The sequence below is a fragment of the Leptidea sinapis genome, chromosome 29, assembly GCF_905404315.1.
Source record: "Leptidea sinapis chromosome 29, ilLepSina1.1, whole genome shotgun sequence".
NCBI lineage: Eukaryota > Metazoa > Arthropoda > Insecta > Lepidoptera > Pieridae > Leptidea > Leptidea sinapis.
The window spans coordinates 5,001,736-5,026,648 of NC_066293.1; the positions used below are offsets into that span (position 1 = coordinate 5,001,736).

The 24,913-nt window shown below is 34.7% G+C and overlaps 2 protein-coding genes across 2 annotated transcripts; one reads left to right on the forward strand and one right to left on the reverse strand.

The window, feature by feature from the left end:
* Positions 1–390: 390 nt before the first annotated feature.
* On the forward strand, positions 391–15,622 carry LOC126973550 (phenoloxidase-activating factor 2-like). Its single transcript, XM_050820889.1, has 7 exons — positions 391–455; positions 3,148–3,256; positions 6,536–6,623; positions 9,217–9,323; positions 9,795–10,027; positions 10,887–11,071; positions 15,461–15,622. Exons 1-7 carry the CDS (start codon positions 425–427, stop codon positions 15,620–15,622), a joined length of 915 nt encoding a protein of 304 aa, XP_050676846.1. The 5' UTR covers positions 391–424.
* A 1,519-nt stretch (positions 15,623–17,141) lies between these two features.
* Positions 17,142–24,234, reverse strand: LOC126973607 (V-type proton ATPase subunit S1). The gene is made up of 3 exons (XM_050820944.1): positions 23,291–24,234; positions 21,918–22,084; positions 17,142–18,500 (listed from the first exon to the last, which is right to left on the reverse strand). The coding sequence occupies exons 1-3, from the start codon at positions 24,111–24,113 to the stop codon at positions 18,276–18,278; spliced, it is 1,215 nt and encodes a 404-aa protein (XP_050676901.1). The 5' UTR covers positions 24,114–24,234; the 3' UTR covers positions 17,142–18,275.
* Positions 24,235–24,913: the final 679 nt, after the last annotated feature.

Sequence of the window (24,913 nt, forward strand, 5' to 3'; positions counted from 1 at the left end):
TTAAAGTCCGCGGTTAAAATTAATTACCGCGAAGTACGAATAAGGAAGGAACAAATATTATAGTTGATAGAGCTTTATTCCACGATTATAATGCTGCCACTCATAATACAAGGTAAAACACCAAGGACATCTACATGAATGCCACATCTACATTGATGTGGTTCATTCAGTTTTATACCTAGCCGGATTGATACGCATATTGACAATGTCATATTTTTCAAGTAGCGTTCCAATCGGCGCAGAAGGCAACGCTTGTAACCAAAAGCCCGACATTTGTGTCACGGCCAAAAGAGAACACGCTCTGTCCCGTCTTCCTTCGGTTACTTATAATATTTAAAATGTATGTTTTTAATATTTTCAGATGTTTTTTCCCGTTTTAATTGTGTTGATGACTGAGATATATTATACAAATGGTCTTAACAATATGCAAGATGTCCCTGACACTTCGACTGAAGGTGAGTACCGTATGAACCATAGACTAACGTATAGACACACAAAGAGCGCGAGAGAGAAGAGCATCTCTAAGGCCTGTCGCAGTTGACAACACTTGTCTATCTAGTCGCTATTGAGTCTACGGCACACAAAAAGTCTGCATTGCGCGCAAAATGTCTTTGGCAGATATTTCACAGACTCTACATACACGACGTACACTTTCGCTCATTTTGTCGGCAGAACTGTATGGATGTACACGCAATGGAAGTACAGAGATTGCGGTGTATTATTTCGGACTTGAGATATAAAAAAGAAATAGAGAAATAATTTTAGGTTCATCCTTTTCTTTCAGAACGATTTTTAAAGGAACTGTTTCATATTAAACATTCAGTTCTAAAACTATATCCAAATAAATTTGCACACTTCATTCCACAATTTTCATTTTAAAATTTCTGTCATGATACTCTGCCACAGATGTATCATACAGTGCTGGTCTGTTTTCTATTTCTTGTATCAACATCGATACATCGATGTTTAGCGCCATGATACACGTCAATCACTAGCAAGTGCAGACGACAGTGAAAGCGAGCATCGACTGCGTTAGCGCGTTTTTTTTTTGCGCCCATACAAAGGGAAAGGGCCACCCTCCGGGACAACGACGGGACGGTGGTGAATGCATACCAACGCACCCTTAGTCTGCGTTGGTTATGTGGGACTCGCGTAAAACCTAGGTGCCTACTCACTAAACACTACCTGAGGTTGGCTTTGGGCAGGTGCCTTCTAAGCCTTCATCGAAGGCGACTTTCTGTTAGGGAGAGAGCGGCGCAAGCGGCACTCCCTATGGAGTATCCGCTGAGATCGTTAGCGCGTGTTAAAGCGAAGTTTATATGTCTAGAGGTCCCGGGTTCGAATCCGAATCGGTAGGTGCGAGCATTTATATGATGAATATGGATGTTTGTTTCCTAGTCATGGATGTTTATATGAATTTATGTATGTTTGTATGAATTTATGTATGTTTAAGTATATTGTATTAACTTGTAACCCATATCACAGGCTATATTTGCTTAACTTAGGGCAAGATAATTTGTGTAAAAAGTGTGTCAATATTATTATTACTATTATATATTATTGGCGCACTTTCAGTACCGTACGGTGTGGCGCGGTGCGGCGCGGTCTGTCAGATCTACGATCCGTTTGCGGTACTGCATATAATTCTATATGTTTTATTGTCACAGACAAAAAAGTGCGTCACGGATAGTCTGTCGTCTGCGAAAGGCCTAAGGGAGATACAACAAGACAGAAAAGAACAGAGATTTTATTTTAGATAACTGTTACCAATTATGATTGACGGGTCGTAAATATAGCAACGCTTGTATTAGCTCCTCTTTATTTTGAATTCTAGACTTACTATCTAACTCACTCATTGACAATTAATCAAAATTGATCCCACATCATCGGGCTGTCAGGTTGTCGATAGCATATTTTAAATCTACGATCTTAACAATAAGTGATTTTAAAATCATATTTTGAATAAAAATGTCTGAATATGATTTTATTTTGCGCCTATTTCTACCGTGAAGCAGTAATGTGTATACATTACTGTGTTTCGGTCTGAAGGGCGCCGCTGGTGAAATTACTGGGCAAATGAGACTTAACATCTTATGTCTCAAGGTGACGAACGCAATATTAGCGTAATTTTTGGGCTCTTCAAGAATCCTGAGCGGCACTCCATTGTAATGGGCAAGTCATATCAATTTCCATCAGCTGAACGTCCTGCTCGTCTCGTCCCTTATTTTCATAAGAAAATTTATGGCTAATAGATAAATGATTTTATAGTTTAAAAGAATTCTTTAGCCAAAAATAATAGTATTTAAATTGATTTGAGAGGTACCTACAAACTAATGTTTATTTTATATTATATTATTGAATTAAAGCTATGTAATGTTTATTAGTGACGAATAAATATAAAAATTCCAATATTGACAATCAAATATTTGTATGCCGATATATTGGCGAATTGTGCTGTACACCAATTAATTGTTAACAACTATGTTACCACGATTCATACAAATAAATCATTTCATTTCAAAAAAGATTGTGCCTATGTATGAAATACACTACGTATTAGATTAAATAAAATTCTAAAGAAAGTAAGAAAGTCTTGTACGTATAACTAACTACTCATCGACTTATTACCAAATTTGCAATGCAAGCAATTAATTCTTAAATTAAAAGGAATTAAATAAAAATTTGTTTATTTCTTTAACGAAATTACTTAAACACTAGCCCCCTTATTCATCTGTTATTAATGTCTGCTAACATAAAGCATTGCTAATTCTCACTTCTCACTAAGTCTTCTTCTATTGACCTAAGTCAGAATGAGAAAAAACACTCCTTAGCGGCTGTTTAAAGTTAGCGGACCATTATGAATAAGGGGGTAGGTGTCTCTTATGGCTTGTGTTGGAAAGCGCCGCTATTTTATGGGGGGTAGTAAAATGTAGTCAGGAGTGGAGTGTAAATTGAAAAGAGTAGCCGTTCAGTTTCTTGTGTGTTCTTCTCACCAGTTCAACTTTTCAGAACATAATAATTATGGTAGATTCAGTAATTAAGAAAATATTAATTTATAAATTAAAATGATGATTCGAAAGCTGCAATTTGAAAAGTTTATTTGACTTTGACTTTGAGCACAGCATTGTAGATTCAAAACAATTTCAGGTAATAAATGTATGACGAGTGACAGCAAACCTGGTGTGTGTGTTATGTACTACCAATGTAATGATAACAACAGTGTGAACACAGATGGCGCTGGCATTATTGACATTCGGTAAGCATTATACTGTTGTCTTATTCATAATAACTTAGCGGAGATTTAAAACATCGCTTATATACGCTTGTTAAACAATGGTATACATAATCGCATATTAGAGCTAAAACGCACATTACCTAATCGATAAAGCTCACGTGACTTTTTTTTTTATTTTATTTTATTTATTGGGAACGACAAACAACTATACATGACATCTTACTTAATAATTACAATATAAATAGATGTATAATCAACTACGTTATTCACAGATTACTTATTTGTGTTTGAGAAACAAATTCACTAAACTCACCTTATCACAAAGGTTTTAAAATACATACATATACACATACATAGAATCATACAAATATATATATTAAAACTTATCCACATTATATAACCAATATTAGTCAAAGATTACGAAATTATTTAATGCAACTTGTTAAATATCAGTTTCTTAAAGGTACCCACTCTTGTTTCTAGTATGTCAATGTCAAGGAAGTTTTGGTTATAAGATGAGACCATCCTATGAATTGGAGAGCGCATTTGTACGACACTTTTTTAAGGCAAAAAGTGCGCTCGTGTAGCCCTAGAGAGATGACGTACAGGAACTCGGTAATACAGCTTGCGTGTTAGATCAATGCAATCATATTTATTATGGCATATATCATATAGAAGCATTACTTCAAGTTTTTCACGTCTGGCTTTGAAATCTAGAATATTGTATTTTTCAAGCAATTGATCATACGAAATATTGGCTTTTGTACATCTGTAATGCATACTGCGTAAAAATCTTTTTTGTATTGATTCAAGATACTGTATGTATTTACTGTAATGTGGGTTCCAAATAGAAACAGCATATTCAAGTTGTGATCGTACAAGTGTTTTGTATAAAATTCGTTAAATAATGTGTTTTAAGGCTTCCCGCTCAAAGTTTTTGGTTATCCGTCATAGATTGACAACCGACAGACTTCAAAGCTTTGATTTTTGAAGTTTGAAAATATTTTGACATAGACTTTTGACAACTGACAAACCATATGACATTGAAAAGAGGTCTGTTCCCATTGACAGTTCCTCAATAAATTAGTTAAAATCATGTTTTTTTTTGTACGAAATGGCAACATTGCGTAGTATAGACACGTATTAGTTATGGGATTGGGATGATTTATCTAACGAATATGAATAAGGAATTTTATCGAACTTTCGATAGGCTTAAAACACGTTTTAACTAATATGTCTTTATACCTTCGAAAAGCGTTTTATTATGAATAAGGCAGTTACTATATACTAGCATAATATAACCTTCCCAAATCGGCAGTGCCCCCAGTGCCCTAGATTTTTCAGATACACCAAAACCGAGGTGTCCTACTCCCTCACCAAGTTAAGACCCTTATTTAGCTTATAAGATGGTTCAATAGCTTTCTGATACATTCAGTCAAATCATTCTAATTATAAGCAATCGATTGCTACACGTAAAATAATACACATTGACAGAACACTGCGCGCGCGCCACAATCGCGCCGATGTGGGGCATACCGCGCGATCAGTGTCCCGGAACGGAAAGAATACTAACATAGCGCGAAAGAGAAGAACATCTATAATAGAGATAAATCAATATAAAAAAGTGTGTGTGTACTTTACGTATGCACACAAGAAGTTATACTTCTTTGGCCTTACTTATTTATGGTGTATGAGGATGATGCAGCTACTGTACTCAATAACTTTTGTATTAATTTACATTTACTTTTTTGACTTATTCGTGTAAGACATTGACTATTCGACGTTTGAGTGTGTTTGTTGCATCATTTTACATTTTACATACTATATTGTATTTGAAATGATTTGTAAATCCATGTAAATTTAAATCTTGATATAAAAAAGTGGCAATGAGTTTCTTGCTACTTCTTCTCATTAGCTCAACCCTTTACGAAGTAGCGGTAGATTCAATAAGATATTTTTTGAACATTCATAAGTGTCATTTCCGTGACCTACGTAAATAAACTTATTTTGATTTGATTTGATTTAATGAAGCAAAAATCATTAAAATGATTTATTCCTCGTGCTATTCTACGTTTTTAGAAAGAACAATTTTGTAAAAATCTTGCAAAGATGACTTTCACAATTAATTATTAAATAATGAATATGGCTGTATGGGTTCGAACCTTTTGTCTGTTCTAATAATGGACGAAAAAACCAAAAAATAAAATTACGAATGACGCAAACATCAGAACATATTAGGAACCAACTTCATCCAGTTACTTTTGTGTTACTCTCTTAATTTTTTCATAGCGCGCCTAAAGAAGTATACTTAACTTCAAAAAGGAAAGTGAGTCCATTGTTACTCCAATCGATTTCGATTGACAAGTTGTAAGCAGTAACCCACATTTTGATTAGCTCCTTAGAATCATTGAGAGCAAAATTTAAAGAAATAAACATCTTTACTGTTACCTCTCAATATATTCTTGATAATATTATGTATGTACATAGGCATAAAATAATTATGCCTACTGCTCGGCTAAGTTCTACCAGTGGAGGCTCCTTTGCACAGGAAGCCGGCTAGATTATGGGTACCATAACGGCGCCTATTCCTGCCGTGAAGCAGTAATGTATAAACTTAAAAATTACTGCGGCATTGTAATGCTGCTCAGAATTTTTGGGTTTTTAAAAAATTCTAGATAGGGTGTATCAATTACCATCAGCTGAACGTCCTGCTCGTCTCGTCCCTTATTTTCATTGAAAAAAGTCCAGTAAGTCTTTTTTAGGGCGATGTATAAATCAAAATTCAAAAGAATTGTTAAACGACGTTTGTGTAGTAAATGTTGCAATAACAGCATATATGACTTTCTTAATGATACCACAGATTTGGAAAGGAGCGACCGCCGTCAGGCTATTAAATAATAAAATTTATTGCACGATATTATTAGCTTGAACATACATATACTAAGTAACTATTATAATTTTATTTGACACTGACAATCCACTAATTGTCATACAATCTTTTTCGTCCAAATATAAACCTAACGATTTTCATCATTTTAAAAGGATTGTCTGCAGAGTTGGTCATGAATCAATTTTGTTGACGGTACATATTTGGAATAAAGAATCATTTGAAATATAACCAACGAACGCGCGTTGGAACTTAGACGTAACCTTGTCATTAAGTATGCTAATGTCAGTTTGCAAACGACACTTTTTATTGGTTAATATTTGAAATGTCTGCCTTGTGCTGACGTCACTAATATGGCGGCTTATTGCATTCTCAACGCGCGGGGACTATTAAATGACTTAATTATATTTTAGGTATGGAGATTCATGTCCATCGATGTATGAGACGTGTTGCCAAGTGGACGAGCAAGATAAATCAAGTATTCAGAGACCCGAGAAAAAGGTAAACATAACACTATATTGGATTATTAAAATAAAGGTTTTTTACGAATTCTTGAAGCGAAGCTTTTATACGGACTTTCGCACAACTCGCCGCCCGGGCTGTCTACCCGTCAGATTTTCTAGCGTTACACGAGAACGTCAGATTTAGGATCGTATATATACCTACACTAGCTTACCCGACAGACGCTGTTCTGTCAATAGAAACAAAAATCTGTAAGTATAATAATATATAAGTATTCGGGAATAATGTAGTCTACAGCCCTCGAAAATGTGTAATCAAAGTTAATGAGTTAAAAATGAAACTATTTCTTGTATTTCCGAATGGTTTTATAATATGTAGTAACAAAATGATAAGCATTAATATCGTATTTGTATAAACTTTTACATTACTTACCCCTGTATAATTGTCAGTTTTTTAAAGTAAAAAAATTGATGTAGGTAGTATGTTAACCTTAAGAGTTAAACATATGCCTTCGCGGACTTTTCTGTAGACCTTTATAAGATACACAATTCCACCATAGGCACATTTTTTTATTATATCGCAAAGGGCTTAGACATCTTTTTCACCTCCTTTTTGCCACCTCCAACAAATGTCGTTATTGTATAAAAAAATGTATATAAAAACTTAACAAATTATATACTAAAACCTTCCATGACAACCAGAGAACCGTCATTGGTGAAAATAGGAACAAAATCGGTGCAGCAGTTTTACCCCCTTATTCATAATGGTCCGCTAACTTTAAACCGCCGCTAAGGAATGTTTTTTCTCATTCTGACTTAGGTCAATAGAACAAGACAGAGTGAGAATTAGCAATGCTTTATATGTTGAGTTTATCGTGAACAGACAGACGCGGCGGGGGACTTTGTTTTATTAATGTAATATTTTACTCATGCACTCGCTGTTACGGTTGAAAAAGAGCCGTTTGCCCATTTTAAAATTATGTGCGTGCATTGAGTGCGCAAAGTTTAGGTACTTGTTGCACACAAATGTTGTTTTGAGTGCGAAAAGTTTACTTGTCGCACGCAAATTATACTTGGCACACGGAGATTCAGATAAAATTGCAAAAAAAAAATAATAACAAAAAAAAACACAATCAAAATATTAAGACTGGTTTGCGTCTGACAGTTTAATTTTATAAATAAAATTATAATTTAGGTTACAAAAGTTTAAAACGAATATGGAGTCGGAAATAATATATAAATCGTCGCATTTGTGATACAGAATAATATATGCAACTCGTGCGACGTTGTCGATGGCCCACGAAAGCGAAGTTGAACGGTCATTCGCTTGAGTCAAAGAGTATAATAATATATAGAGAAAAGAGAACCCTCTCTACGCATTATGAGCTGTCTATTTAAAAACTAGCGCCATCTCGAGATTGAACCCAAAAATAACTATATACAAGCTCGAAATTATAAAATTCATTTTCAATGTTCTGACGCAATTAAATAACTAACTCTACTTATTAAGTTAGGTATTGCAATTTTTTACCATGTTGAAATTGCCCGTAGAGTTAGTTATCTAATTAACAACATAGAACATAAAAGATAGATTTAGTACTGTAAATATGCAAATGGAACACGAGAGCTACATACATGCGCAAACGCTAGACGTAGCCGCCATTTTATGACCAGTGGGCAGTAACACAATTATAAAGAAAAGTTGAAAGGTTTCAAAGCGAGTGACAGCTGCCAAAGCTTTCATTTTCGGGCCAACTAACAGATGGCACTACAGTCTTCTGAAAACGTCACTATAAGGCATCCGTCCCACCCCTGGCTTGAGTGGTCGACAACTTGTCGCACAATAAGTATACTAATGTGTGTGTTTTTATGATAGTGGCAACTGGCAGCTGCCGCGCGCTCCCCGAAACCAAAATATAAACAGTTTTCGGTATTGAATAGGTTTCGATCACTATGTATTTTAACAATTGTGAACTTATTTTTGAATACCCAGTGTATTTAGTACCTTAGAGTTATAAATTTTTCGAGTAAAAAATTTGTACTCATGAAAATTATATTTAGTTGCCGCCGCAATATTTATTTTAACATTCCTTCCGAGATTTCGTTTAGGTCAATAAGGGGCTAATCTAACAGGCCTGATGGTAATTGATACGTCCATCCCTTTACAATACAGTGCCGTACTCAGGGTGCTTGAAAAACCCAAAAATTCTGAGCAGCACTCCAATTGCGCTTGTCATCTTGAGATAAAAGATGTTAAGTCTCATTTGCCAAGTTATTTCACTAACAATTTTCACGAGAATTTATTAGTTAAACTTTTCTATCACCCGAAATTATAAAGGTCAGATTCTTTTTTGTGTCAAGACGATCATATTATAAATCCAAAATAATATCAAGCGTACTTACGTATATTAAAAATACATAGTTTTGTTGAGAGCTTCCTTTTGCGGTGTTTCCAGGATGATACAGCGTGGGTACCTTCAAAAAAGCGCGTACATCTTCCTTAAATGCCGGCAACGCTCTTCTGATTCCTCTGGTGTTGCTAGAGAATGTGGGCGTTGGTGATCACTTACGCCAGTTGACCCGAACACATGTTTGTCCTTCTTTTTCCATTAAAAAAATAGTCATTGATATAGATTTCAGGTTGTGGTTGGCGGCATCCAAACGGAGTTGGCCCAAATAGAACAGTTAACCGCGGCGAAGCCAACTTCGGTGAACTACCCTGGATGATAGCCCTATTGAAGTAAGACTCATATCTTACTGCATTTACTTACTCGTCAACGATGTCGTGTTGGTGAAGTTACTACCCTTGACCATGAAATCTCATTTACTTAGGTTGGAACCCTCTTGAGTCAATGGCTTATGGGCAGCGGCCCTAGGCTAAGCCAGGAGAAAAATAAATGCTAGTTCTATGCCCTGATTATGGTGTCCTGCTCATTCTGCATTACCGAGGGGTTTGACGGGTCTTGTGCAGCTATTTAATTAGATGATTTTTCACGTTTTAATCGATTTGAGTTGTACCCTAACGGGATTACATATACTTGCTGTAAACGTATAACTTGAGAATAAACGAAGAATATGCAAAATTTTGATTATATCGCTGAATACACTGTCAATACATAGATATTTCTGAAGTTTTCCGTATATCAGGCAGCCTTGCAAATAAACGCAGGAAACGTTATAGGAGAGTAGCCTAATGGGTATTAAATTTCAGGCTCATTCCTATAAACCCTCAAGACTCAAACAGTGGTCTGATGAATATGTATGCTGGTGGGGGCTCCCTCATCCATCCTAAGGTGGTTCTGACGGCAGCTCACGTTGTCACCAGCGACGATAGCCACTACGTCGCCAGAGCTGGTGAATGGGACTCGCAAAACTTGGATGAAAACTATCCTTATCAAGACAGAAATGTGGCTCAAATCGTAAGACATGAAGACTTTAATAACAGTGAGTACTTTAGATTTTTTTTAAATGACCTAAGTCTAAAGGAAGGACAAGACATCACCAATACTACTAACGTAAGTTCAACTCACATCGACATGTTCGCATATATTAAATAGGGCTTATCTGAAGCTGAACAACTGCTACCCGGCACGGCCTGGCCATATAAGCGACCTCATCTGTATCAGAGATATAGAGCACGTCCCTGCAATTGGTGACCAGTTTACACTGTGCACGGATCAACTACACGAAGAATTCCCAGGTTCATAAAATAAACACTCGTTACTTCTAGAACATAACCTTTGTATGCCAGGTCTTTGCCAGTCACCTTTTAATACAATTTGTTACTCCAGAGGGGCAGGTACATAATATCGTCATCGTCCGTACATTTTGGCACAAATAATAATATGCACAGCTCTGTTTTATATAAAAGGGGGCAATCTTGCAAGTGACTCACGAGATGGACAAAATAAAACATCGACGCATAGACATCCGCACAATCAGAGATCTAAAGGATGCCATGCCGGAGTTTCAGGTGGGGAGTTTGCTCTAAGATTAATGGTCCCTTTACAAGGGAGAAGGTTTACAGCGTTCAAAAACTTCCTTCCACTGTGTTCCCAGGTTGAGGCCTTCACAAAAAACACCTACATGGTGCCTCTGGTGTTGCAAAAGAGTAGGACATGGGTGTGCATAATATACTATCAGGTGGGTCACCGTAAGCCCACTTTTAGTTCCCTATTCCATGAACTTGTAGATCAGTGCCTGGGCGAGGCAACACTACCACTCTTGGACATATGCTTATAGTTAAATTGCAGGTATTTTTAATCCTTGATTCTTTAATCTGAATTCCTTCACATTTTTACAGAAAACCTTAGGAACGACATAGCTCTTTTATTTCTGGCATCTCAGATGAAATTGGCACCCAATGTTGGCTTGGCTTGCCTGCCTCCGGTCAATTTCGTACTCAATTACGACTCGAAATGTATCACATCCGGGTGGGGCTTGGACCAATATGGGAAACAAGGCCGCTACCAAAATGTTTTAAAAAAGGTATAAATATTGTATCTAAACAAAACTTATAAATGTTAAGGTTAATACTTAAGTACCCATCCCTACCCTGTGATATTATATACAACAATTTTTGTGCTAAGCGCCATCTTGTGTCAATAACATGACACAACTACAGCACATACGCATGAAGGAACTTAGCAAAAATTATTTGTGTTAGTTCCTGCTGCTCACCACTGTCACTGTTGCAATGTTCCTTACGGTAGTTTCATTCGTCGACGTCGTTGACGACCTGTATAGCCGGGTGGTTAGCGATCCTACCTTCTAAACTAGAGGTCCCGGATTCGAATCCCGGTAGGTGCAAGCATTTATATGATGAATATGGATGTTTGTTTCCGAGTCATGGATGTCTGTATGTATTTATGTTTGTTTATATGTATTTGTACATGTTTAAGTAAAGAATATTGTATTAAATATATCGTTGTCTTTGCAACCCATAACTCAGGCTATATAATATATGCCTAATTTGGGGCTAGATAATTTGTGTAATAAGTGTGTCAATATTCGTAGTTTGGGAGTTATCTCTCTTTCAATACTTAACCTAACCCTAATCTGAGGTTAAGGTAAGATTAAGATGAAATTTTAACTCAAATGTGTAAATTTCGCTAAGTTGCGTTAGTCTACCAACTACCGTCCTCCAGCGATGAATCGGAACCAAGACTGACCGATACCTAGGAGTTAGTAATGTGAAACCCTGCCGAAACCATAAAGTAAAAACCTACACGAGACATTCTCAAAATAATTGCAAAGTCAAACTCAAATAATTGCAGAATCACTTTGAATTTAAGATATTTTTGTACTTCTTTTTGCGCTTTTAATGATTCTTAAATAAATTTAAATAAACGCTATTTAACTTAATTATATGGTTTAATAATATTTTCATTGGTTGTATTTAATATCTACTTATAACATTTTTTTTCAACAAACTTAAAACAGCACGTGGATTTTTTTTTAAATTTTTCTTTTGTTAAGTACGCAAATAATGAGAGAAGTATTACTTCTTCGCGCTTTTATGTATGATACGAAATTAAGTTTTATCCTATATCTTTAGATTATTTTATTTAACTTATACTTCTTTAGGCGCGTTATGAAAAAATTATGATAGTGAAATTTAAGATGCGCGCGCATCACTGTAACAGGTTGAAGTTGGTTCCTAAAATTTTCTGGCGTTTGCGTCATTCGTTATTTTTTTTTGGTTTCTTCGTCCATTATTAGGACAGGCAAAGGGTTGAAGCCCATACAGCCGTATTCATTATTTAATAAATAACTGTCGAAGCCATCATTGCAAGGTTTTTACAAAAAATTTCTTTCTTAATACGTAGAATAACACGAGGAATAAATCATTTTAATGATTTTTCCTTCGTTAGGCCAAAGAGTACATAACTTCTTGCGTGCATATACACAAACACTTTTTTTTATATTTAGGTGGAGTTACCGCTTGTTGATCGATCAAAATGTCAGTCAGATTTACGAAACACAAGGCTTGGAAGATACTTCAGACTTGACCAGAGCTTTGTTTGTGCGGGATCCCAAAAGGGGGTAGACGCGTGCAAGGGAGACGGAGGGTCACCTCTTATGTGTTCTATACAGGTATATATTTAACGTGATATTTATAATATGTTAAGCTGACAATTACTTGATTGAGTTGCCGGGGTGCGTTCAGAGCCTTAGTTTTTTAACTCTTTACGCAGATAACGATTGAAGTTATCTTATTACCTCAAATTAATAAAAACGCGGGAAACGTAGTCGAATGGTTGTTTATGCCTTCGCTGATTTTTTCAGTGTCATGTGTGTGATTAAACTTTCAGTAGGGTGTCTAATAGTATTCATATTAAGTGTATGTTATATTATAATAGTTAGTCACGCCTTGGGTACATACCGACTTTACTGTTTATGAAATTTTGAATAGGAAGCAGTGCCTACAAATTACGAAATTAACTTCAATAATTATCGGGTGAATATCATAGTTTCTCAACCAGCGATTTAGATGCAATGACGTCCAAATATTGACAGATCACATCATATTAAAACAAGCCGGAACATGCCAAATATTACACCGTAATAAGGTTCGACTGCTATAATATTATCTATACATTGCTACATTTGCTTCTGTTGTTAAAAAAATGTCAATGTAAAACATTTATTCAGTTCAGATTTGATTTGGACAGTGACAGTTGACACGCAGCTTCGGAGAAGTGTTCTTAAATTGTCTTTAAGCACACTGTTTCCGTTCCGCTATCAGACTGCGAATTATATGTCCTTAAAAGGCATTTATTTTCTCAAAATTGATTCCTTTAGAACTCTTTTTGATGTCATTTCTAATAACTATTAGATACTACTACCGCTTCGGAAACAAATGGCGCTCTGAGAGAGAAGAAGCGGCGCAAGAAACTCTCCCAGCATTCTTTTTTTGCGCTCTTTTCAATAAAAATATACGATATTGTACAGTCATTTCTATCGCTATAAAATAATCACAATTTAGTCCCAGGCTGTCCGATCATTTAGATATTCAGCAGTGGAATAATAGGATTTACGATAGAGCAATTTTTTTATAATACATTTAAATTTATTTATAGATAATGCTTAAACAGTGGCTGGGACTTTATTATAGGAGTGTATACATTTACACTCAAAGCTATTATGTATCTTATGAAGCCTACTAGAATTAGTTACAAGCAATCCCTTATTTCTAGTGTTATAATAAGGAAAATCACTATTGGTGACGATTTTTGTGAACGTATATGAAATTTTCATAAATGTACTGACAATGAACAGTCATAAAATTTATTTCTTTAAGTTTTTCTTTGAGAGACTGTCTATAACCAAGCTGATATATAGCACGAACAGCTCTCTTTTGCAGAGCAAACACTTATATATGTTTATGAACCTCATTAATCTACGGATGGTTAAAAATATGAAACACTTGTATCGGTAAAGCGAGTTGCGTCAACCGAACGTCTTAATTCAATGTTTGGAACACCGTTAGTGGGAAAGGTTGCAGCTAGAGCGTTGGTAGTGAACGCGCCGTACAAAAACGGCACTGCCTATTAGATATGCCATTACTAGATACTAATAAAAATGATTTTAAATTAAACGATAAATCCTATTTAAGTGTAGAATCTTCACATGCCTCTGAATGCCACCATCGCATAATTTAATAAATACACACTGTCAAATTTCACCAATCTTGGTGTCGATATATCGAGTGAGGCTCAGGTGACCCCGTGATCACTTGGAAGTGATGGCCAAACTAGCCTCTAAAAAGCTTGGTGTACTCGGGCGAGACAGTACTCCACTACATGCCACCGCCTGCAACTATATAAGGCGCAAACTCGGCCTCACATGGAGTACTGTTCTCACCTCTGGGCGGGTGCACCCGAGTACCAGCTTCTTGCATTTGACCGCATACAACGAAGAGCGGCTCGAATAATCGAAGATCAAATCATTCCCAATCGGCTTGATTATTCACTTGTCTCTGCATCTTCTACCGTATTTATCACGGGAGTGTCCAGAGGAGCTGTTCAGGTTGATACTAGCGGCCGAATTCCAGCACCGGACATTACGTCAAAATGCAAAGTACCACCCGCATCACGTTAACGTCTGTCATTCCACAACCGCGCGTTTCGCAAGAAATCTCCCAATTATTATCAATTACCACCAGCTGAACGTCCTGCTCGTCTCGTCCCTTACCTACTGTCACAAAAAAAAATTATGGTGAAGACTGTATCTACAAAATAATTTCATTGTTTTTACCAGTTCTTGCGGCATGCGGCGATAACAATGACAATATAAAATAGCAGGTTAAGTACAAAATGCTTGGCAATGAGTTTGTCTTTTGTGTATCTACTCTTTGTCAAAAATTAAATTTTTCTTATGACTCAAAGTAGTGGTTTAAATTCTCTTTGCATATGACACTAATTCTTTGAACTGCTGGTTATGCTTTTATATTCAAATATTTTTTTTTTTCAAAAAAGGATATGAAATCACTGAAACTAAAAAACTCCTGAGAAGAACAGGCGCAAGATACTCAGCGGCTTCATCTTTTTTTATTTAATACTTCGATAAAATCTAATTTATAATTTAAATAGCCTGACGGCGGCGCTCCCTTCACAATCTGTGGTATCATTTCGAAAGTCATTTAAGTTATTACTCTTATTAACCTCTGTCAGATTAACGTTTTTTTTTTTAATTTCGTAATAAATTTGTTTTCAATATTTTCTGGGATCTTGTTGTATAGGTACATCGCCCCACAAAAGATTTACTTACTCGACTTAGCCGAGTAGTATGCGTAATAATTTTAGTGACAGTTACAGTGAAATTTGTTTATTTCTTTATATTTTGCTCTCATTTGATAAATAATTTCTTTCACAGACGGGACAGAACAGATATGTCGAGGTTGGCATCGTGTCCTGGGGTATTGGCTGTGGAGGTGACGGAGTACCAGCGGCCTACGTCAATGTTGCCATGTTCCGAGACTGGATTGATGAAGCACTTCGCAAACGAGGAGTTGACAATACACCTTACACGTATTAAAATATACTTGTTTGATATAATAAAATAAATACTCATACAATTTGTTATTTTAAATGTGATACCCCTTACTTATACTAGATTATGGGTACCACAACGGTACATTTTTCTGACGTGAAGCAGTAATGTGTAAGCATTATTGTGATTCACGTCTGAAGGGCAGCGTGGCTAGTGAAATTACTGGGCAAATGAGACTTAACATCTTATGACTCAAGGTGACGAGCGCAATTGTTGTGCCGCTCACAATTTTTGGGTTTTTCAAGAATTCTCAGCGACACTGCATTGTAATGGGCAGGGCGTATCAATTACCACCAGTGGAACGTCCTGCTCGTCTCGTCCCCCATTAAATTTCCAACCAAAATGTTTAGATTTGAAAGGGTGACATCTCAAGTCAATTACCTGCATATATTATGCAATTACTGGGGTTGAGCAGGTTATCAACTGTAAATGTAGATCCTGTAGATGGAGCCACAACCTGAGAGTTGAAAAACACATACCAAAATCTACAACCCATGCGTAGGTACTCGAACGGTTGGCTCAGGTGGAAAGAGCGCTCGGACGGAAACCAAGAGGTCGCGGGTTCGAGTCCCGCATCGTTCATAAATTTTGGTTATAAATTTAATTTGTATACTTATACTGATTAAAAAAAATGCCTATTTATTTGAATCTTCCAGCTGGATAGATGAAATATTTAATATATTTATAGCTTAGATAATTTCTACGCCTAGATAGACTGTGACAGCTGAACATATATTTTGACTTACTCGTTTAAAGGCATTTGGTGTTTGACGTTGTATCACTTTACATACACTTATGTTTTGTTATTATTAAATAATTTAATAATCAATGAAGCTATAAATGTTGATTTCAAAGAGAGGCAATGAGTTTCTTGTACTTTTTTCATAAATAAAAGAAATAATTAAATAAAACTTTGATAGTTAATTACAGTACTAAGTAGTTGATGTTAAAGTACATTTTCACATCAAATCCTGTCCCGCCGTAGACGCATAATAAACAATTCCAAATCTGAAATCGCCCATTAATAGGTTGACAAAAATGTCCGAGTGGCGTTGTATATGCGTATGTGTTAGCTTATACAGGAAACATTAATGCATCTATTCTATTCAAATTATATTTGTTTTTACATTGTTTCGTGGCAGTAATGTTCAAAGTCTGTTTTATACGCTTATAAGATCATTGATTGACGTCTCTTTCGCACTTACCGGAAATACGACATCCCATCCTCTTAAGATCGAATATGCTGTTATTTGGAAATTTTTTACTGAACACTTTGTCATTGCGCGGCGTTGTATTCAAAGCGCGGACTAAACACAACTGAACGAAATCTCTCGCCTTATAGACGCGTACGCAGAGTTTTGCTGCAGACAATTTTTGAGCGTTATTGTGAGTCTAGTTGAATACTGTACGTCATTGTGTCCCACATACTTAATTGACCAAGTTACAGTTTACACAACTTTATGCACTTTGAAATATTATGTTATAAATAAATAAAACAACTCTATTGGTCTCGCAATTTAATACTTGTTCAAAACAACAATAATTATACGCAGTAAACTAATAGACAAAAAATATATTTACAATAATTGATTCAAATGACAAAAAGAAAACAATCAAAAGATTTGCAATAATAATACATTTACGCTTACATCTACTTCCAACAAGAAATAATACGTCGGCCATCTTGTTTACGTCATCCCCATTTGACGTTTGTTTGTTGTTAAAGCCTGAATCTGTCCATACAATGGCTTATGTAAAAGCTCTTTTATAATAAATAAATAACAATTGATAAACTATTTAATTTGTGTTACATTTTAGAATAGGTTACTATATTATTGTGAAGGTCACTTAATTGTACATTCTTAAATATTAAAAATACCATTTTTCGATTATTGGAATGAAATTGGCACTAGCATGGAGGGCACACATTTCAATATTAACATTTCAAATATAGAACTATGCACGAAGCTCAAAATTGAATCGTTGTCTATGATCTGGTAGGCCATAAAGCATTCTAATTCATCTAAGTGCTTACATCTCTTAAAACTTCAAAGATTATAGTATCCCTTAAGCTTTTAACTATCACAAATATATTATTATATGATTGAAGATAGGCACGTTTTCGGTTTCATAGTAACTTTCGGAATTATTAAAACTGGTAGCACCAGTATAATCTGTCAAATCCCAGGCAGGTGGTATATGACAGCAAGTCATGACATATTTTTTTTTGTGGCACGGGATGCAAGTCCATAGGCCCAAGTCATTTTAAGGGTATGTTGCCATCCCCAAAATTCTACCATAATCTTACTGTATTCACCACAAGCCCGATACAAAATTACGGGAGTTGGAAATTCGAACGTTTAGAAAATGCTTCCAACAATTTCAATTTGTAAATTACTAAAACTATTTCACTTGAGCTACATCGGACATTATACTTCTATCATTGTATAAACTAATATTTCCCCAACGAATAAATACACAGTTGTACTAATTTCTTCCAAATATACGGTATAAAATATCATCAAATAACAGCTTCATAGATTTACTACAAAATGGTAGGTATTGAAGCTTGTATTACGAACTTTGAAATATAATTCAATTAGGAAAGTATTAGTGCATACAGTGTTTTTTATGCATTTTATTCACCAGCGTTGATGGTGATGGTCTTGCCTTTGGGATCATCAAAGCGATCCATGGTTCTGATGTCCATCATCATCATGATACCGTAGAAAGTGATGGCCAGTAGGATGAAGGTAACAAAGAGACAAGACCAAATTGGTACAGAAAAGAAACCGACGCAATTGTAAGAGTCACCAAACTTGGGAGGTTCTGTAGAATTTGTGTCCTTGAAGTATGGTTGTACCTGAAAAAAAAAATGTATTTTAAAGAGTTGATACTTATTTTTTATTTAAACAATATGTTATGTTTTTGAAGTGATAACCCTCACTTCTAGGATTAATACACAAATAAAATTTGAAAAACAAAATTTTATGAACGATGCGGGATTCGAACCCACGTCCTCCGGCGTTCCGTGCCGGTGCTCTAACCAACTGAGCCAACCGTTCGAGTACCGCCTCGTTATAATATTCTGGTTCAACTCTCAGGTTCATCTACAGGATCTACTTTACAGTTGATAACCTGCTCAACCCCAATATTTGCATATTAGGAAATTGACTTGAGATGTCGCTCTTCTAAATCTAAACAATATATTATGTTTTTAAAGTGAAAAGGATAGGAGTGATAGGATGAAGCCATAACCTGAGAGTTGAACAAAGCAAACAGAATTTTATAACGAGGCGGTACTCGAACGGTTGGCTCAGTTGGTTAAAGCACCGGCACGGAACGCCGGAGGTCGTGGGTTCGAATCCCGCAACGTTCATAAAATTTTGTTTTTCATGTTTTATTTTTTATTTCTTTAAATAGATAAACGAGCGTACGGGTCACCTGGTGTCATCACCATTTATGATCACCACCGCCCACACCAAAAACACCGGAGGAATCACAGGAACGTTGCCTGACTTTTAATTGTCTACGCGCTTTTTTTTTTGAAGATACCCATGTCCCGATACCCGTGGAGACACTGCTCAAGAAAAACCGCACTGTGGAGGAACGCCACACATCCAGATGGTGGGTATGATATAATAGCAACTGTTGTGTAATAAGGGGTATTAAAACACGAATGTGTGTTTATCAAACGAGGCGAAGCCGAGTGTGATAATAGTATCACATGAGTGTTTTAATACCTAATTATCAACAGTTGCATACAAGACTTTATCTACACCCATAATATGAATCCTCTTAAAGATTCTGAAACAGTTAGCTTACTGCTAACATTAAAACAGCCAGTCCTAGTAGTAACCTAATATCATCCATTACTGATTATATACAAATAAACTAAGTATTACTGAAAGAATTATTTATTTTAGTAGTAATTTACATTTTGTATAGTGCAATTATTAAAATTGACTTGAATATTATGTTCTTCTGCAGCATTTAAAATATCCGGCAGTGTGCTGTCAAAACTTGAATCGCTCATTTTTTCAAGAAAATGGCGGGGGTTTCGAATAACCTACGTTTTTTTTACACGACATTGGGTGTTTTAATGTTGGTAATAAGCTAACTGTTTCAGAATCTTTAATAGAGGATTTAAAGCATGGGTGTAGATAAAAGTTTTTGGCGTGTCGTGCGAAGATGGTTTTACTAAGTTGTGATGTTAAGAAAGACTAATGCCTCTACCTTTCATTTCAAAATAATTAATAAACATTTAGAATCTGAAACATTATTACGTTGTTCTAAAAAATCATTTTAATTGTAATACTCTCATACACATATGCTCGGATCTCATTTGTAAATTGTTCATGCAGTTATTACAATAACACTTTTTGAGACACAGATATATTTTTTTTAAATAAACAATTCTTTTGCATGCAAAGGTATTAAATTTTACAATATATTAACTAAAAGTGTATCTGAATTATCAATAAATAAATTTAAATCTTTTATCAAATGCAGACTTATGTGGAAGGCTTATTACAGTATTGAAGATTATGTAAACGATATTACAATATGGAAATGAGGTTGTTTTTTTTAATGGTTCAGCCTTGAATCATTTCACTGGATTGCTAATATAATAGTTAAAATAATTTTTAAAGAAATGTATATGTTTAAACTTTTCTATTCTATTCTATTCTTCCTACTGTGGCTTCTGTGGAAGATATACCACAGATTTGCCAGAATCACGTTAGATTAGACTACCAAGCTTTGAGTATGTGTCTTCTAAGTTTAACGGTAATAATCGGTGTTCAGATTACATAAAGTTTAATTTTCTAATAATATCTGAAACAAATAATATACATGCTTGTAAGACTATAAATGACATACACAAATAGAAATACTTAAATAATTAATTAATATAAGTACTAAATAATATTTACAACTTAATCTTATTTATTTTAATATATTTACAAAAGGAGTGTAAACTAGGGAGAGGAGACATTTAACAGAGGTTGGACGGGGGACTTCAGCGGGTATATAATTGTGCAGAGAAGATTGCATTAAGGGATTGCATTAATATGTATCTGAATTGTATTTTTTGTGATTGATGTTGACAAGCAATCTTTTTATTGTCAATATTTTTTACTTTCACTTTCACTTAAACTTGATTAAATATACAAATTATTTAAGTTTTCTTTAGTGTTAATTCCGCCAATATTTGTTTTTAAAGTCTCGTCAGTCTCGTGCCAGATTTTGGCGAGACAACACGTCCTGATTATGCCTCGTGTAGAGGCGAAACACGTGTCGAATTGTTTAAAAACCAATATTGGCGGAATTAACACTAAAGAAAACTTAAATAATTTGTATAATTATGGATTTCCGCAAAGTAACGCCTTATTCAATAAATTTTCTTGATTAAATATAAGAAAGAAGTTGACTGTAATATAATTATTATGTTTAAATACAAACAAAGCTTCCATTTGTCTATATCTGCTAGTAATTTTTGGGACTATTTTCGGTTAATTAGATTTAACTATTTTTATCAGATATATTTTGCACCCGGCAAATGATGTAATCTTTATATATATAATTCTTGTGTGCGTGTGTATGTCACTGAACTCCTCCTAAACGGCTGGACTGATTTTGATGACTTTTTTGTTTGTTGCAGTGAATTTGAGATTGGTTTAGATTCTCAATTCCGTCCATATAATATAATTCTCCTGCTCATGTGTATGTTAGTGAACTCCTCCTAAAGACTGGACCGATTTTTCAAATTTAAGACGTATGTACAGGACAACATCTGTTGGGTCCACTAGTTATGTATACATACTTAGGTATTTCTAAGGTAAATAGGTCCGGATAAGTTATCACCAACATAATTATATAATAGTCTTCTCCAAAACACACTGCAACATATTATTCCGATCGGTTCAGTAGTGTCATAATATAACTAAACAAAAAAACTGTTTTTAATAGTATAGATATGAATGTTTGTTCCCTTAAAATCAATGACGTTTTATACACATATTAGGACATATCATTCACAGTCTGATAGCAAAACGGAAAGTGATTTTAAATAAATAATAAATTACACCATTAGAAACTGCAAATGCTATTATCTATACATTGCCACATCAGTTGTTTAAAATATTCTTGGTCAATAAGAAGCAATGTCAAACATTAATTCAGTTCAGATTTGTTTCAAACAAGCCTTATATGAGTATAGAATGTCATTGAATAGTACAATCAAACAAAGAACTTTACAGCTTTCGAATCCAACACATACCTTAAGGTCTTGGAAGGTAAGGGTGTACTGTGTGGTGCTGTTGTTGCTTGTGAAGGTAGCGTTTTGGCCACAACGGTACGAGAAGCCACTTAGTGCGTAGACTTCTGATTTACCGTACAGGAATTCTGTTGTCGGTGTTGTTGTTGATTCAGTGTAGACTACTGTGTCTGTAAGTAAAATAAAAATAATCAAATAAACTCCAAAATAGTTTATCACAATATGAAATATTGACCGAGGAAACAATGAGATTATAGTAGAAGGTACTTAATTAGATTGGGGCCTGTGTTTTAAAATAAAAAATTAAATAAAGTTTAACCAATTTGTTATGTTTTTAAAGTGATAACCCTCACTTATAGGGTTATCACTTTAAAGGACACAAATAAAATTTATTATAAAGTTTATTTCAGTTAAGTATCAATATCTGGACGACTAGATTTTTAAGAATGTACAAAACTTGAACAAAAAAAAACTAATAGGACATCTGGATTCAAACTGGGTTTTCTAGTCTAGTATATAGTTGCAAAATTTCGTTTGTATTGTAGCTGTACTGCTAATGTTATTGTAGTTGTTTCTCATTGAAACACGGATAAAACTACATTTTTTACAATTGAAATCTAGCTACCTCTCCACTGAAACTACCAATATACTAAATTTCACTAAAATCTTTGGGGCCGTTTCCGAGATGCAGATTATATATATACAAGAATTGCTTGTTTAAAGGTATACGATTAACAATATATTAGTAGGACAAATATCTTACAACTGGTTAGTAAATCCTAGTATTTAGATTCATATTTCCTCACAGGTGATTGACATTGTTAACATGTTCTGGGACACTTAACATAACATAGTTTAAATGAATAAAGGCTGCAATTAAGTTAAAGTTAGTAAAATATAAATATGATATCTTACATGGAATGAGTAATAAATAAACCTTAGCTCACAGTAATACGATCCAAAAAGTATGTTTTCTTTTATTGTTTGTGTTCTTTTGTTGTTGTTTTTTATGTTTGCTTGAAAATAAGATTATTAAAAATATCTAAAAATTCTTAAACAACTTGAAGATAAAAACACTTAAGTGAATTTTTTATTTACTCGACTTACTCTACATCTTACAGAAATACATAGAAATTGTGCCTTTCTAAATGGCAATTCTAGCAATTTAATCACTTGTATCTGGAAACTCTTTTTAAGTCCAAAACTCAAGTGTTAAACACATTTTTTATCATTCTGATCTGCTCCAACCATTGATGGGTTTCATTATATGCCTTTTATTTAATTACAAACTGTATACCTACATGTTAATGTTGAAAATAAAGATCTTAAGAAGTCTAGAAATATGAGCATTATTTTTTAAGTAAAATATAACTTACCAAAGAACCAGTATCCACTCTTTTCCTCAAAATTTAATGTGATTGACTTGTCACCAAATGAGAGAGTAGCATTCAACAATGTTCCGTTCATTACCGTTTCAGTGTTTGTTGGAGCAGAAAAGTATACTACGCCAGCCTGTGAGCTCAGAATTATGTTCTTGGTGAACATTCGCAAGCCATTTAGGTTAAATGTCTGGTAAGCAGCGGATTGAACTTGACGGCGGACTCTTGAATGGGTGTCTGGAACTGTCCATGAAGGAAATTCTGCTGTGTAAATGGCCACTACCTTGCTGTAGTGTTCTTGAAGTTTAGACACCATGTCTTCCATGAAATCATTGTGACGACGTAGTAAGGCTGATCTAGATTCGCCTTCACGAGCGTCTTTCAAAGTTATAAACAAAATTTTACCATCATCCTTCTCAATTTCTGCTGACAAACCGTTTTCTGTTAGCTTCACATGATCAACTTTATTGGAGTCCTCAAGTTTTTTTAGTACTTTAATAGGGTTTTCCACTGAAGGTAAGTAAAGCACGTCCCCAATATTAGAATGGAGGTATGGAAAAGCAGATTCACCTTGGGAATTCTTACGTGATAAATCTTCAATGGACAACGTTTCATCAGCAAATATTACAGTAAATTGGTCATCTTTTAGCTTGTCTTCTAATATATTTTTGAATTCAAGTTCGGAGACTTCCACTAATGGGTTAGACTTGATGGTAGGACCATCAATATCGCCCCAGAAAAATACAGGCACCGATGTCGACGCTAGACTATTCACAACACTAAGCACTAAAAGAGGTAACACTATACGGCAAAACGCCATTTTAAGAACTATACTAATGGACGTTGCGGACTAAAAGTAATATTTAGTCCCAAAATGGTCATAAAAATTGAAAAAATGGGCGATTACAAATAACCATCGGTCATGTGAAAAGTGATCATATGATTGATTTGACGCTTGTCTATGATTTGTAATATTGCCAGTAAATAAATAGATATTCACGACATGAAATTTGTCTATGATAACAAACGATTATGTAATTATATTATGATTAAGTATATAAGTATTTATAGATTTTAAAATCAAATTCAAATTAAGCAAAATGGTACAATTAAAAGTTTGCTACTTATATTTATTTATTTTCTTAGGTGTAGAGTATACAATTGTTACAATAACAAATAACAGTCTTGCTAAATAACAATTAAATAAAATTAATAATTATAAATAAATCCCACAATATTATCTACTGTTAGTTATATTATTGATAATAATATAATATTATTATTATAATTATATGTCAGTTCATATATTAATTTTATGGCGTTACTCGCATTAGTAGAGATTTTTAATTTTTTTTATACCTTATTATTATATTTATTTAAATAAATAATACAATTGTCCCAATCGATGATTGGCAGGCGATCTTTTGGTATAACTAACACATAAATGGATGGCTATTGAAATATTTTGGTGATAATTTACTTCTCAAAGGCGGGTAAATGTTGTAACAGCGTTATGTTAACCCTAAAATACTAGGGTCTTGAAGCTCCCAATATGGTTTTCAAAGAACTTTCTGCCACGGACAAACAAACTGATGAGTCTCCATACGCGATGTTTCCAGG